This window comes from Talpa europaea (assembly GCF_964194135.1).
Source record: "Talpa europaea genome assembly, chromosome: 13".
Taxonomy (NCBI): domain Eukaryota; kingdom Metazoa; phylum Chordata; class Mammalia; order Eulipotyphla; family Talpidae; genus Talpa; species Talpa europaea.
Genome location: NC_140080.1, coordinates 11,375,526 through 11,389,902, shown reverse-complemented (window position 1 = coordinate 11,389,902; position 14,377 = coordinate 11,375,526). Strand labels below are relative to the sequence as shown.

General features: G+C 36.2%; 1 protein-coding gene across 1 annotated transcript in view; it reads right to left on the bottom strand.

Annotated features, from left to right (window-relative positions):
• The window catches only part of USP53 (ubiquitin specific peptidase 53), a gene marked incomplete at both ends in the record, with an annotated part of 32,038 nt that extends 27,898 nt beyond the window's left edge, over positions 1–4,140 (bottom strand). The window contains 2 exon segments of the mRNA XM_084252549.1: positions 1,646–1,738; positions 4,000–4,140. Of these exon segments, the coding sequence (XP_084108675.1) occupies positions 1,646–1,738; positions 4,000–4,140 (234 nt within the window).
• Positions 4,141–14,377: the final 10,237 nt, after the last annotated feature.

Genomic DNA, 14,377 nt, shown 5'->3' with positions numbered 1-14,377 from the left:
ATTCAAAATTTATTGGGAGGGAACAAAATGTAATATTATAATCTAATCTAAGTTCATTCTTCATCCCATAACAATAACCCTATTTGGCTGTGTATGGCTACTCTCTTCTAATCACAAGAATATAAAATTGTCTCTTTTGAAAAATTATTTAAACAACCTTTTCAGGAACATGAAGAAAATAAAGCATGAAAATGTACTTTTATTTTTCTATATGTAGGTGTATATGTGTTATAAATATTCAAGTGACACTAACATTCATCTTAACTGGTTGGGCAAAAGTTTCAGTGACATAAATGTGTTGCTAATATGTACTGGACCTCCTTCTTTCTGCCTTTGTTTCCCTCCATTTATTCTCAAACAGCAAAAGACATGGACATATTCAAACATTTTATCTACTTAAAACAGATTCTATCCCTCCCCAAGTCACTCAAGAGAAGGCACCCTACACAATCTATACTCCTGTTTCAGTTATTTCTTGTTCTGCAATTCACCACCCAAAACTTAATGAAAAAGGTAACACTGCTACTGATTTTGGTAACAAATGGGTTTGGCCTCCGCCCAGCATGGCAGCATCCTGAGAGATAGCCCAGTGGAAGTAACACAGAACTTTAATGGAAATGATCATTAAGGTCAGCAGACATTTAAGGAATTATACTCCACCTTCTGATAGGAAGAGCACAACAGAATCCGCAGATAGATAATTTTATTTTATTTTAAATTTTTTTAAAGATTTATTTATTTATTTATACAAGCACTGGGTACAGTCAGAAGTGTGGGAGGGTGAGAGGATTCACCAGAGCCAGAGTGGGGAACAGAACAGGTAGACTGAGGAAATACACTGCTGAGGGGAGCAGCGGGTGGCAGAAGAGGTCTGCACGCCAGGTGGGACCCTTGCCTGGCAGCCAGGGATTGAACCAGCGCTGCAGAGGCTGCAGGCAGCTTCGCAACCCAGCACTCAACGGCTGTGCCACCCGGGAGGCCCCAGACAGGTAATTTTAAAGCCATCACGCCTTAGTTCTGAGCTCATCGTCTACTCTCATCTTCTCTCCCCTTTGCACCACAAAGCTCCTCCTGCCTGTTTCCCTGAACATGTCACCCACTCTGCCACCTCAGTGGCATCAGTTGCTGTCTGGAATGCTCTAGTCCACTCCATTTCCTTTTCTAGGTCTTCTTTCAAATGTGTCACTTTCTATGTCAGGCTTTCTTGGCCACTGAACACTCTATTTCCTTTCCCTAATCTGCCCCTTCTTTTCAACATACTCTACACTCAGCTTACTTATACGCTCCATGAGGAAAAGCACTTTCATCAATTTTGCTCACTGCTGTGTCCTTAGTGCCCAGAATTCAACAGTAGCTCAAAAAACACTTGTTAAAATAATAAAGATTTATAGCAAATTAATGAACAATGTAATATTCCTAACAGTTTTATACTATTTGCAATATTAATTTTAACTCTTCCTTATATATAAGTGGAAAATAAAACCACAAATCAGAATAAGCTACACTTTAAGAATTCATCTTCAAAAATAAGTCACTTGTCAATGAACTTGAAATACAATTACTAAACTAACCCAACATGTGTCAAATAAATTAAATTTGGTGGGGGGAAATTGACAGTAATTTTTCACAATAACTGAAAGGTTACCTTCAATGCACAAAATATGCAAGCATCTCCCTGACAAAAATGTCCAGTCAGAACCCGCAAGCTTCGTCGGAATATATCCAATTGCCATAAGACCTAAAAAACAGTGATACGTGATGAAAAAAAACACAGTTAACATTTTTCTCACTGATAAAAGACAAATTTAAATATTTTTTAAATTGCAGAAGCTAGTAAATTACTTCTAATCTGTTGTACATAATTATACATACATCACTGCTAAAAATAATAGCAAGAAAAAAACTGCTATATATGTCATGCATAGACAAAAGATGGTTTGGAGATATTTCTATTGATTTACATGTTAAAAGTATGTTGGGCATAGCGAGAGAAAAAAAACTAACTCCTCAGTTAAAAATTTTATATGAAAAGGAAATATGGGTTACTGAATGGAGAACTTGGCAGACATAAAAGAGGAAGTGATTATAAATACTTGGAACCAACTGGAATTTGGGAAGGAAATATAATTGGCACTAAAGGCCAGGGTGTACCAAATAGGGGTCAGTACAACGTGGCAAGAAAAAAGGGTGAGCAGAAGCTTGCCAGTCACTGGATACTGTGTGACAGTGGGGATAAAATTTGGTAAAAATAGTAGTTACATATTTTGAACATATTTGCTGTAAGACAAAAACAAGATAAACCAAAAAAAAAAAAAAGAAGAAGGTAATCGTTGAAATGAATCATTCTGGAAAACCTGAAGTCTATACAATATTGATAATAAATAAAGTCTATACAATGAGGCATATGCCTGGCTCAGAGAGTTCTTGTGAGAATGAAATAATACAAAATAACATATAAACTGTTTAGAGCAGTGCCCTACATAATTGGCATGCAAAGAATGGCAGCTATACTTGTTGTAGTGACTATTACAAAAACAAAAATAAGACCTTCAACTTTCTCTACATCTCAGTCATTTCCCCAAATGCTATAACTAATATCTCTCTCATTTCTCCCAACTAAAAACAAAGGTTAGTTAAGAAAATGATTTTAACAAGTTTCCTCTAATTTCACTTACCCAATAGCTAAAGGTCATTGCAGAATTTGCTTTATAAATATAGTTCTGGCACTACAAAAATAAAATGCTCAAACTTGTTTCCCAATAAAATTAGATATTTGATTTAACCAAAATCAGGAATATTTTAAGGAATATAAAAATATCTATTACCCAATAAGCTAATATTCAAATAATCTAACAGTCAATGAAAAATTATCAGGCATTGAGAGAAATATGAAAATATATTCCAAAACATGGAGAGGCAAAAAATCAACAGAAATACCCAGAATGTGCATGAATGATAAAATTAGCAGATAAGTACATTAACACAATTATTATAATTGAATTTCAGACATTCAACAGGTTAGAGACAAGACTAGATATATTAAGTATTGATGTGAACAATTTTTTAAAAGACGCAAATCATAATTCTCGATGTGAAAACTGCAATGTCTGAGACTGAACACACACATATTAATATATACACCAATTAAAAGAATTTCAGTAAGGACTGAAGCCAAGTAGATTAAGTTTTGACTCAACTACAACAGTGATGCTCAAATTACTACACAGAGAAGATTTAAGATCCACAGTGGGGAAGTGAAAGGAGTTTGAATACTGAGATTAAAAACTGTGTATTCTCATTTCAGTCCAAGCAGCTTATTTCTTTTTTGTTGTTGTTGTTGTTGTTTAAGATTTATTTATTTATTTATACAAGCACTGGGTACAGTCAGAAGCGCGGGAGGGTGAGAGAATTCACCAGAGCCAGAGCAGGGAACAGAGCAGGCAGACTGACAAAATACACTGCTGAGGGGAGCAGCGGGCGGCAGGAGAGGTCTGCGCGCCATGTGGGACCCTCGCCAGTGGCCAGGGATCGAACAGGCGCTGCAGAGGCTGTGCTGCAGAGGCTTCGCTCAACCGCTGCGCCACCAGGGGAGGCCCAGCTTATTTCTTTTTATGCAATCTATGTTTTGCTTGTTTTTTACTGATTTATTTATTTTGTTTTTTATTTTTTAAGGAAAAGAAAGCGAGGGCAGGGTGGGGGCATAGGTTACCTGATTCAGAAAATATTTTTTATAAATTTTAGAAACAAGTTCTTAATTTACTAAGTAAACATCATACATCAAAAGATATTTTAATATCATGGTAATATATCAATTCTGTTAAACCCATTTCCACATACAGCCAAAATGCAGTCAAATTACTTTTGTTACCATTAAAGTGATATTAAAAAGTCACTCCAGCCAAGAATAATTTTATTCTTAATATTCGAATTAAAGAAGAATAAAACAAAGGGTTTCCTGAAAAGAACTTTTTAAAATTCAACAAATAACTATGATCTTACCTGTACAGCACTATTAAGGAAGCAGCTGTTTTGTCCTGGTTCATTGAACAAGCCTATGGTAGGGGCCAGGGATACCATGCTCCCATGGTAAACTTTTCCAAGATTGCCACTAGGTTTCCGTAAGAATTTTACCCATGCCATTTTCAAGCGACTTTGTTTGCATGAAAGCTAAGAATTATATATTTAAGTGAGATTTCTTATGATGAAACAGATGATGTCTTGAATCATCCACTTAAATTCACTGTAGTCTATTATAATAGCATAAGAGTCCAAGTCCATATCTTTCCTGATGCTGTGAAATTTTGAGGACTTTGTCAAGTAAAAATAAGGTGCATAAATATTCAAGGTTTGAAAACTTAAAAAGAAAGCTATTTTGAATAAGACTTAAAGAGTTCTGTATGTGTTAAATTTCATAGGAGAGTTGTGCAATTTAAGAGGAAAAAGATTGTATAAAAACTGGTAAAAATAATGTCGATGAACAACTCATTTTCTTTAAAGCACAAGTCATTTGTCTTGTAGGTTTAAAAAATTAATGACACAAAAAATGCAGAGCTGCCATCAGCATGATTCCGCCAGTCATCTGTTTTTTTCTAGTAAGAAAAAAGAATCTCTTTCTCAGGTGAAGTTATTGACAGCAAATCCATATTTCTTATCAATGTGACCCAAAGCAAATCTACAAGAAAAGAAAAGATTTAAAAAATATTTTAAAAGCAAATCAAGTAAATTCCTAGCTTACTTTGAAGACAAAGATAAGATAAAATTAATCATAAAAATTATAACTGATAACATTGCAAAATATGAAAATGAAATTATGGTTCATAATCATTTCTTAAAATACCAACTATTCCCCCTCAATATTTCAATGTTCATCTGGTGGTTACATAAGACAAACATTCTATAGAAAAAAGAATTAAATTAGATCTCAGGTAGTATTTTGAGAAAGACTAAATTTGCTATCAACTTTAAGTTGCTTTGTTTATTAAAACAAACTCAGTGTCACAAAGAATCTGCATTGTTATCTTAACCAGAAGTATATTTTCTTTCTGAGAATGTCAATATTACACAAACTGATATGTACAACTACTTATGAAAAAATCTTAAACACATCTAGGGATTTAAAGTAACCACATATAGGGATTTAAAGTAAATTTCCACATGATTCATGAACAAGCACTCCTGACTAAAAGTACTTTAAATGTTAAACTTAATTAAAAACAATCAAGTGTTAGTAGCAAAGTTTTGTTTAATCAATTACATTTCCTTCCTATATTCACTCATTCAACTAACATTTATTGAGCCATATGCTGTGCCAGGCACTGGAACAACAACATAGAAAGGATTGGCAGACAATAATATTATGAATAATAAATTGTAGAAATGTTGTGCTGAGTGGTGACAGTAAAAAACAATGAAAGGAAAAGGCCTGGGATGTTTATATAATGTGCAACAACATGGATTTTTAAATTAGATAACTCTAATAGAGAAGGCTACCTCTGCACAAAGATTTGAAGGGATGAACAAGTCACTTGGGAGAAGGCTTCCCTAGTGAACAGGGGAACCCACCATGTTGGAAGAATATTAAGATGCTTCATTTAGCAGAAGGGAGAACAAAAGGAGGGTAAATAGAAGGGGAGGATAAGAAAGGGAGAGATCTTGTAGTCCTTGGTTAAGATTTGGGCACTGAAGTCTGAGTAGAAGTCAAGGAGTTTTGTTTTCACAGCATAAAAAGATGAGACAGAACGGCACAGCTCAGCTCAATACCACTGATAAAATATCCACTATAGCAAAGCAAAGAGGACTAAAGAAGAAAAGCGTCACTCTCTAAAGAAAGTCAGGAGACTTGTTTCCAGGCCCACATAATACTTCATCACTTATTAGCTGTTTGATCTTAGATAAACTTATAAACCCATTTTGGTAAAGTAATACATGTGTGAAAAACAGATATGTTTCATATGATCATTGGTGTAAGAAATGTGTGAGATGCATGAGGCGTGTGTGTGTGTGTGTGTGTGTAACTGTGTATGAGGGTACAAAGACAGCTCAAAAATAAAATGTGGGGAAAAGTCTGTACTAAAAAAAAGCATGTATATTAATTGCATTTATGCATTATATAAGTTATGTATGTATATATACATATATATAAAGTTTTTATAGTTTTATAAGAGTTTGATCCTGGCCCACATGGTGCAGCAGACCTCTCCTGTCTCCCCCACTGCTCCCCTCAGCAGTGTATTTCAGTCAATCTGCCTATTCTGTTCCCTACTCTGTCTCTGGTGAATCCTCTCACCCCCCTGCACCTCTGGTCTGTACTAGTTCTTGTATGCATAAATAAATAAATCGTTAAAAAATAAAAAAGGATAAGAAAATTGAGAAATAATAGTACACCAAACAGTATTTGTTATTTTAGAATGAGCCTAGAACAAATTCAAAAATCAACTGTATACTAGGTTGCAAAGGAAACTGCAATAAATTCCAAAAGATCAGTATCATACTTTGTTCAGTGACTATAATATGAAATAGAAGTGAATGACAAATATAATAATCCTTCAGTTAAATAAAAAAGTATAAGCTCTAACCCTACACATGCCCATCCTGTGCCACAAGTCCTGAGAAAGGCTCGAAGGGGGCCCACAAGAGAGGCAATCTTTTACAGACAGCACCTACAAATGCTGAAAAACACAGACTACCTATCTGCCTGTGATAGCATTTGGGACAGTGGCTTGTCTGCAGTTCAAACCCATAGTTCCCAGATCACTCTGCTTCTGTCCTTACCACTGTGAAAAACCTACAAATCAGAAACTGGACCACTGCTAACTTGAGGCTACTGGGGAAGTTCTGAATGACCAAGTGAGGGGTGAGGGGGATGTTACTGCAAACTTCCCCTCTGCTCTGGCACCCAAATCCCTGAAGTGGCTTTACCTCTTGGTACTCTCTACTAGCAACCTCTTGGATCCTCACTGCTACAGCTACCCATTGTTGGCACTAAAGCTCCAGCCACTAAACAGGTGCAGAGGCATCATTCTATAAAGCAACAGACACTCCAGGATCCTGGGCAAACAACCTAGGATTATACCCTGCAACCTGTAATCTTAATATAAAGCCAACACATCAAGTCAAGAAAAGAAAGCTGTTTACCTCCATCCATAAAAACTACAAATGAAGACAGACAAATATACTACAAATGATGGAACAAAAAGAAAAACCCAGAAACAAATATAAATCCAGCAGAACTAGGTAATTTACCTTAAGAAAAGTTTAAAGTGACAGTCCTAACTATACTTGTTGAAATACTAAGAAAAACAGTCAGCAAACAAAATGAGAGCTACAACAAAAACAGGGAAAATACAAGAAAACTTCAAACAAAAATAATAGACTTAAAGAATTCTACAACTGAGCTAAAATAAACAATACACAGGCTCAACAGTAGACAAGAGGAAGCAGCTGATAGAATCAGCAAACTTGAACACATTTAATGGAAAACACACAAATAGATCAGCCAAAAGGAAAAGAATTAAACTGAATTCCATGGTGACAGTTCATGGGTGATGTGGTAATTGGAGATTCATGGGCACTACACCTGAAGAGAGAAATGAAATATTGTACAAAAATGAACAAACATGTAAAAAAAAAAAGCTTAATTAAAAAAACCTTGAAAATTAAAAAGTAAATAAATAAAGGTAAAATGAATGCAGGTAGACTAAGAGCCTGGTGGGATTATTCTAAGAGAAACAAGAATAAAGTACATTATAGGAGTCCCAGAAAAAGAGATGACAACGAGAAAGGGAGAGAAGTTTAATTTAAAGAAATAATAGGGCCTCCCCGGTGGTGCAGCGGTTGAGTGCTGGGTTGCAAAGCTGCCCGCAGCCTCTGCAGCTCTGGTTTGATCCCCCGCCGCCGCTGGGCAAAGGTCCCACATGGCGCGTAGACCTCTCCTGCCGCCCGCTGCTCCCGTCAGCAGTGTACTTCGTCAGTCTGCCTGTTCTGCTCTCCGCTCTGGCTCTGGTGAATTCTCTCACCGTCCCGTGCTTCTGACTATACCCTAGTGCTTGTACAAATAAATAAATAAATCTTAAAAAAAAAAAAATAAAAGAAAGAAATAATAGCCAACAATCTCCCTAACTTGGGAAAGGAAACAGACATCCTCACCCAAGAGGCCCAAAGAGTTCCAAACAAAATAAATCCAAACAAACACACCAGAGATATATAATAACTGAACTGCTAAAAATCCAGCGACAAGGCAAGAATACTAAAAGTGTCCAGAAAAAAATGTTATAAATAAGGGAATCCCTATAACATGATATGTGGATTTCTTGGTAGAAACCACATGGCCCAGAAATGACATGATATATTTACAGTCCCAAAAGAAAAGTATTTCCAACCAAGAATACGTTATCCTGATAACTATCTTTCACAATTGAAGGAGGAATAAAAAAAATCAAAAGAATTCATATCACTAAACTGGCCTTGCAAGAATACTAAAGGGAATCTTATGAAAAGAAATTCTACCTCTTGCAGAAGATACCAAACAACATACAATGTGGAAGGGGAGGAGAGCAAAAACATGGGCCATCAGAATGAGTTTTAGATGAATCTGTCAACAGTGCACAAGTATAAAATATTACACATAAACTTCAGGATAACCTCAAAATGAAAATTCATAGAAGAAACACATAGGAACCTCTAGGAAAACTCAAACATAACACAAAAGGAAGATATCAAAATGCAAGAGAAGAGTAAAACAAAAGAACAAAACAAATATGAAAACACTCAAAAATACAAGGCAATACTTAAATTTCAATACTTACATTTACTTTAAATGGAAAAGGTTCAAATACCCCAAGGTAGAGAGTGGCTAAATGGATCAGAAGACAAAATCCAACTTTTTGCTCTCTATAAGAAACTCATCTTAGCTCTAAAGACAAAAGCAAGTTTATCATAAAAGATAGGCAGAAAACCCTAGAAGCAAATGTTAATTTTTTAAAAAGCGAGTAAAGCTATGTATGCTTCTATCAGACAAAATAAATACCCAGTTAAAAAATAAAAAACAGAGAAGGACGTTATATTATGATTCAGGGTTTACTAGAACATGAACATATAACATGTATTAATATATGCACCAAATGAAGGAGCATCAAGATATATAAAACAATTCTAATAGAATTAAAGAGAGACATTAACAAACAACTCATAGTAGGAGTATTTAACCCCACTTACAACATCAATTTTACCCAATTTTAACTATATTATAAAGCAAGAGTAATTACAACAGTATGGTACAGGAATAAAAATAGACATAGAGATCAATGGAATAGAGAACAGAATTGAAGACTCAGAAACAAACCCATTCGTATGTGACAAGGAGCCACAAAGGAAAATCTCTTCAGCTAGTGGTGTTGAGAAAAGTAGAAAGCCCCATGTGAATGAAACTGGATCATTCTCTAACTCCATATGCAAAAATAAATGCAAAATGGATTAAAAACCTGGTAAGACCTGAAGCCATAAAGTACATAAAAGACTACATAAAAGATGACAGAGACATCTCTGTGTACTCAATCCCAATGGCAGGGGGGAAAAAGCAAAAATGGACAAATTGAAATTACAGCAAATTAAAAACCTTTAACACAGCAGAATTAAGCATAGAATGGAAGATAATGAATAGAAGTCTAGTGAATAGAAGATATTTGCACTACACACATCTGTTAAGGGATTACTATCCAACTTATATAAAGAACTCATCCAATTTAATAACAAAATGGTGCAACATTTGGAAAAGCAATATGAACCTTTCTTAAAATACTGAAAACAGAACTACCAAATCTAGCAATCCCACTTCTGGGTACTTTTCCAAAAAGCTTATCAATTCAAGGAATTATATACATCACAATGTTTACTGCAGCATTATTTTCAACAGCTGAGATATGGAAGCAACCTAAGTGCTCACTGACAGATGACTGGATAAAGATGTGGACTATATACACAATGCACTACTACTCAGCTGTAAAGAAAGATGAAATTTTATCATTCTGTAGATCTATCACCTCCTTTGTTAAATTTGCAGCAAGATGAAAGAATCTCCAGGGGATTATGTGAAGTGAAATTACTCATAAAGAACAAGTATTGGATGATTTCACCTATTTATGCAACATAAAGAAAATAAATGAAAGGGCCAAACAAAATAAACTAGTGGACACAGATAACCATACTGAGGTTACCAGAGGTGAAGAAGGTAGGGGTGGGAGTAAGGTTGAAGGGGATATAATGGAGGGTGGTGGCATTTTGATTTTTCTCGTTTTGGCTTTTTCTTTAAATAAAAAACTACTAATAAAGATTTGCTTTGCAATTGGTCATTATTACATGCAGACTAAAAACCAAACAATCTTTATAATGGCCTTGAACTATCTGCTAAGAGTAAAAAGCTCTTTCTTCATTTTCACACATCTTCTGAGTCGACACAGGTTGGTTTTACCATACTAAGCAATTCAGTTCTCAATGATCACCAACAGGGGTTCCCTACAATGTAACTCCATCCCGACATTATCTACCTGGTGTTGAGTGTCAGATCCTACAAGATAAGGGTTCAGTCCCACAAATCTGACCCTCCCACTTCAAGGACCTTTGATCTCCCGCTGGGTTCGATTAATTTGGTAGCATAGTGGACAGAAATGTCTCCTGACTAGATTTCAGGTTCAAAATAAAAAGACCCAACTCAAGAACGACCATATGGAAAAGCTGCATAGAGCAGAGTATGTGAGTAATGCCACCCTCCCAGCACCTCCACAACTTCACCAACCCCAAAGCCCTCTGAACCCTTTCAGCTAGGATTTTTTATGGAGGCTTCATTAGGTAGGCATGGTGGAGTAAATCATTATCCATCAGTGGTTAGCTCTACCCACACCTACCCCTTCACCCATCATGGGAATAGATACTGAAAGCTGTAATCCTCAAATTACAAGGTTGGTTCCCCAGACAATCAGTTCCCAACCAGAGGCTATCCAGGAGAAGTTAATGTAAAGGAATGCAGCAAAATACCAAATGAATATTTCTTATCATGTCACCCCCGGCCTAACCCTTCACCTCTAATCTCATCTATAAGTACTTTCCCTTTACTTTCTCTAGATCAGTCAATTTGGCCTTCTGTTACTGGTGAACATACATCATGCAAAGTCCTACTCTAAAGCCTTTGCCCTGGCTTTTTCTCTGCTAAAATACTTTCCCTGGATGTTCACACAGGGCTTCCTTTATGACTGCCTTGCTCAAAAATCACCTTCTAAGTGAAGCTCACACTTATTTAAAATTGCAACCCACAATCTGCACATTATACTCTCAAGTACATTTACTCTGCTCTACTTTTTCTTTTCTCCCTGGTATTTTTTTTTACCACCTAATATACAATGTAAACAACTTACTACTTTTATTATTTAGTGTTTCTCCTCCCAATCCTCTTGGAAGGGAAGACTGATTTCAAGCAGTGCTACTGCTAGGTACTCACTGAATACATATTGAATGAAGTCCAGAAAATAAAGTAAAACCTTAATCAATAAACCCACTGAAAATAGCATTCCTAACAAAGATAGCCTATGCATTAAAGATAGAGGACCATTTCTCACCATCTGGCAGTGTCAGTCCTAACAGTAGTAAGATGATCTGAGGTCTGTACAGCCATACCATAGGAGAGAAAAAAATCCTAGAGGATTAAAACAACATGCTCACCTAAAAATGGAGAGCAACACCACAAGAGAGACAGGCCTTGATTCCACAGGCTGAGAAACTTAGAAGCACAAGCATAAAGTGTCTAATGTACAAATACTGCCCTGGTAGGTTCCTGACAAAGACACAACCAAGGTCTGATACTGATCTCATGATTCCCACAATTACTTATTCCACCTCTGATAAACTTCTCAGCAACACAGCACATTACTCAATCATTAAAAGCTTATCAGTTAATTATCTATAATGATAATCTATATTAAGTTCCTTGGGTTAGTGTAATAATCATAAATCATGTATAAAATACCTAACAAAGGGTCTTCATGCCTGCAATACCATCCCTCTGGCTGCCCATGCAGTATACTCCCTACTCTTCTTAAAATGACAGTATGTGTGGGCCTCCCGTGGCGCAGCAGCGGTTGAGGGCTGGGTTGCGAAGCTGCTCGCAGCCTCTGCAGCACCGGTTCAATCCCCGGCCAACATGGCGAGGGTCCCACATGGCGCGCAGCCCTCTTCTGCGGCGCCTGCTGCTCCCCTCAGCAGTGTATTTCGTCAGTCTGCCTGCTCTGTTCCCCACTCTGGCTCTGGTGAATTCTCTCACCCTCCTGCGCTTCTGACTGTACCCAGTGCTTGTATAAATAAATAAATAAAATCTTTAAAAAAAAAAGACAGTATGTGCATCTTCATGTTCAGACCCCTTAGTTATTCTCTGCTCAGTCTACAGCAACATAGTATAAACCTTTAACAAAGGGATGTACAAAGTACAGTAGTAAGTCAAGTGAAGTCATTTACTATCATTTGCTGGATGAGAAGATATTTCAGATATTTCACAGGTGTGGTAGGGGGAACTGGAAAGTTAAAAGGGTAAAGGGAAGAGAGGAGATACAGCATCTTGTAAAGGTAGAGGTATAAGAAAAAGAATATTTTATCTTAGGGAACTCACTGGAGCTGGGGGAGCCTAAGATGAGGCTTAGAAAAATAAAGAACTGATATTTATTACTAGAATGTTGTCTAATTCATTTCTTAATCTCTAATACCTGGCACCTGCCTAGCATACGAGTAGGTCGATGAACATTTACGGAATAAACTTGCTAAGTGCAAAAAGTCCAAAAGGTAAGTAAAAAACGTTCATCTTCAAAAGGAACATTATCTCTTCAAACTGGTTTTTGTAGATTCATATTTGTAAAATAGAAGAATCATTTCAAAATTAATTCAAAATAAAAATTCTATATAACCTATATTATAAATTCTATATAACCTATATAAATTCTATATAATTTTTATATACTATAAAAATTCATATAACCAATTTTGTTTAACTCAATCAACTAACATACAGGTTACGTTGCTAAGATTCTGTTTGCTGATGAATTACAAATACAAGGATAGAAAGCAACTTCCCTCAAATGACTCATTTAAAACAAAAATTCTTCATCTTTTTGTATTTTTGTGTGTCATGGACACGTCTAATGGCCTAATAAGAACCGAGGACTCCCGGGGACTCCATGGTGGCGCAAGGGTTAAGACGCAACCTATGAAGCAATCCGCAGCCACCACAGCAAGAGTTCGATTCCCGGCCAGCCAGGGAGCAACCCACATGGCACAGCAGACCTCTCCTGACTCGCCCGCTGCTCCCCTCAGCAGTGTACTTCGGTCAATCTGCCTGTTCTATTCCCCACTCTGTCTCTGGTGTGTCCTCTCATCCCCCACGCCGCTGGCCGGTACCCCAGCTCCTGTATGCATACATAAATAAATCTTAAAAAAAAACAAGGCTCCTTATCAGAATCACTTAAAATATATAAAATAAAATTCATAGTTAAAAAATGAAAAACTTGTAAGAACTGATAAAGGATGTGAGCTAACCTGGAAAAGCAAAGAACAGCTACCTTGGCCTCGAAATTCCATGCACTGCCTATATTATTTTTTTAAAGCTCATAAAATTTGCCTATAGTCACATATTATATAGAGTTTTTAAAGTTTAAATAATATTTGAAGATTTTATCTGAGTTAGAACAAGTTGCAACCGTTTCTCGCTCCTATTTCCTGCATATACTGTAACGCAAACTTTTCTAAAATCACTTCACCAGTACATCATCACTAATTCCTAGGTGGCTCTCCAAGGATGACACACATTTGTTAAACTTTTTTCTGAATCCAAGAACTTATGACTAACAGTTGGGAAGTTTGACAACCTTTCTGGTCTAGCATAGTTAGCACTCTCTGCAAAATACTTCCAGATGCAAGATATAAACTACCTTTCTGTAGGTTGTCTTTGGGGTCTATAATTGAGAATAACCTGATAGTTAAAGCTGTCAAATAATGAGACCTAAGTATTTTAGTTACTAAACGTCTTCAGAGGATAGTTTAATCTACCCCTTAAGAGACATATTTTTGGAAAATTGTAGGGTAAAGAGCAACGTTCTCTCTAGCATGCTAGCTGAGTGAGTTCCAAACAGTTCAAGCAGGAAAATAACTCTGATTTTGGTTCTTAAAAGTGTGTGTTACCTTAAAATAGACAGAATTTTCATTTTTTAACTCTTTCTCTTCTTAAAACAAACGTCTATTATGACCCAAAATTGTATTACTCGGTATTACACATTTCTAAATAAACACTTGTCACTAAATAATATAAAAGATCCTGAATCACAGTACATACTAAAATTAATAAGAA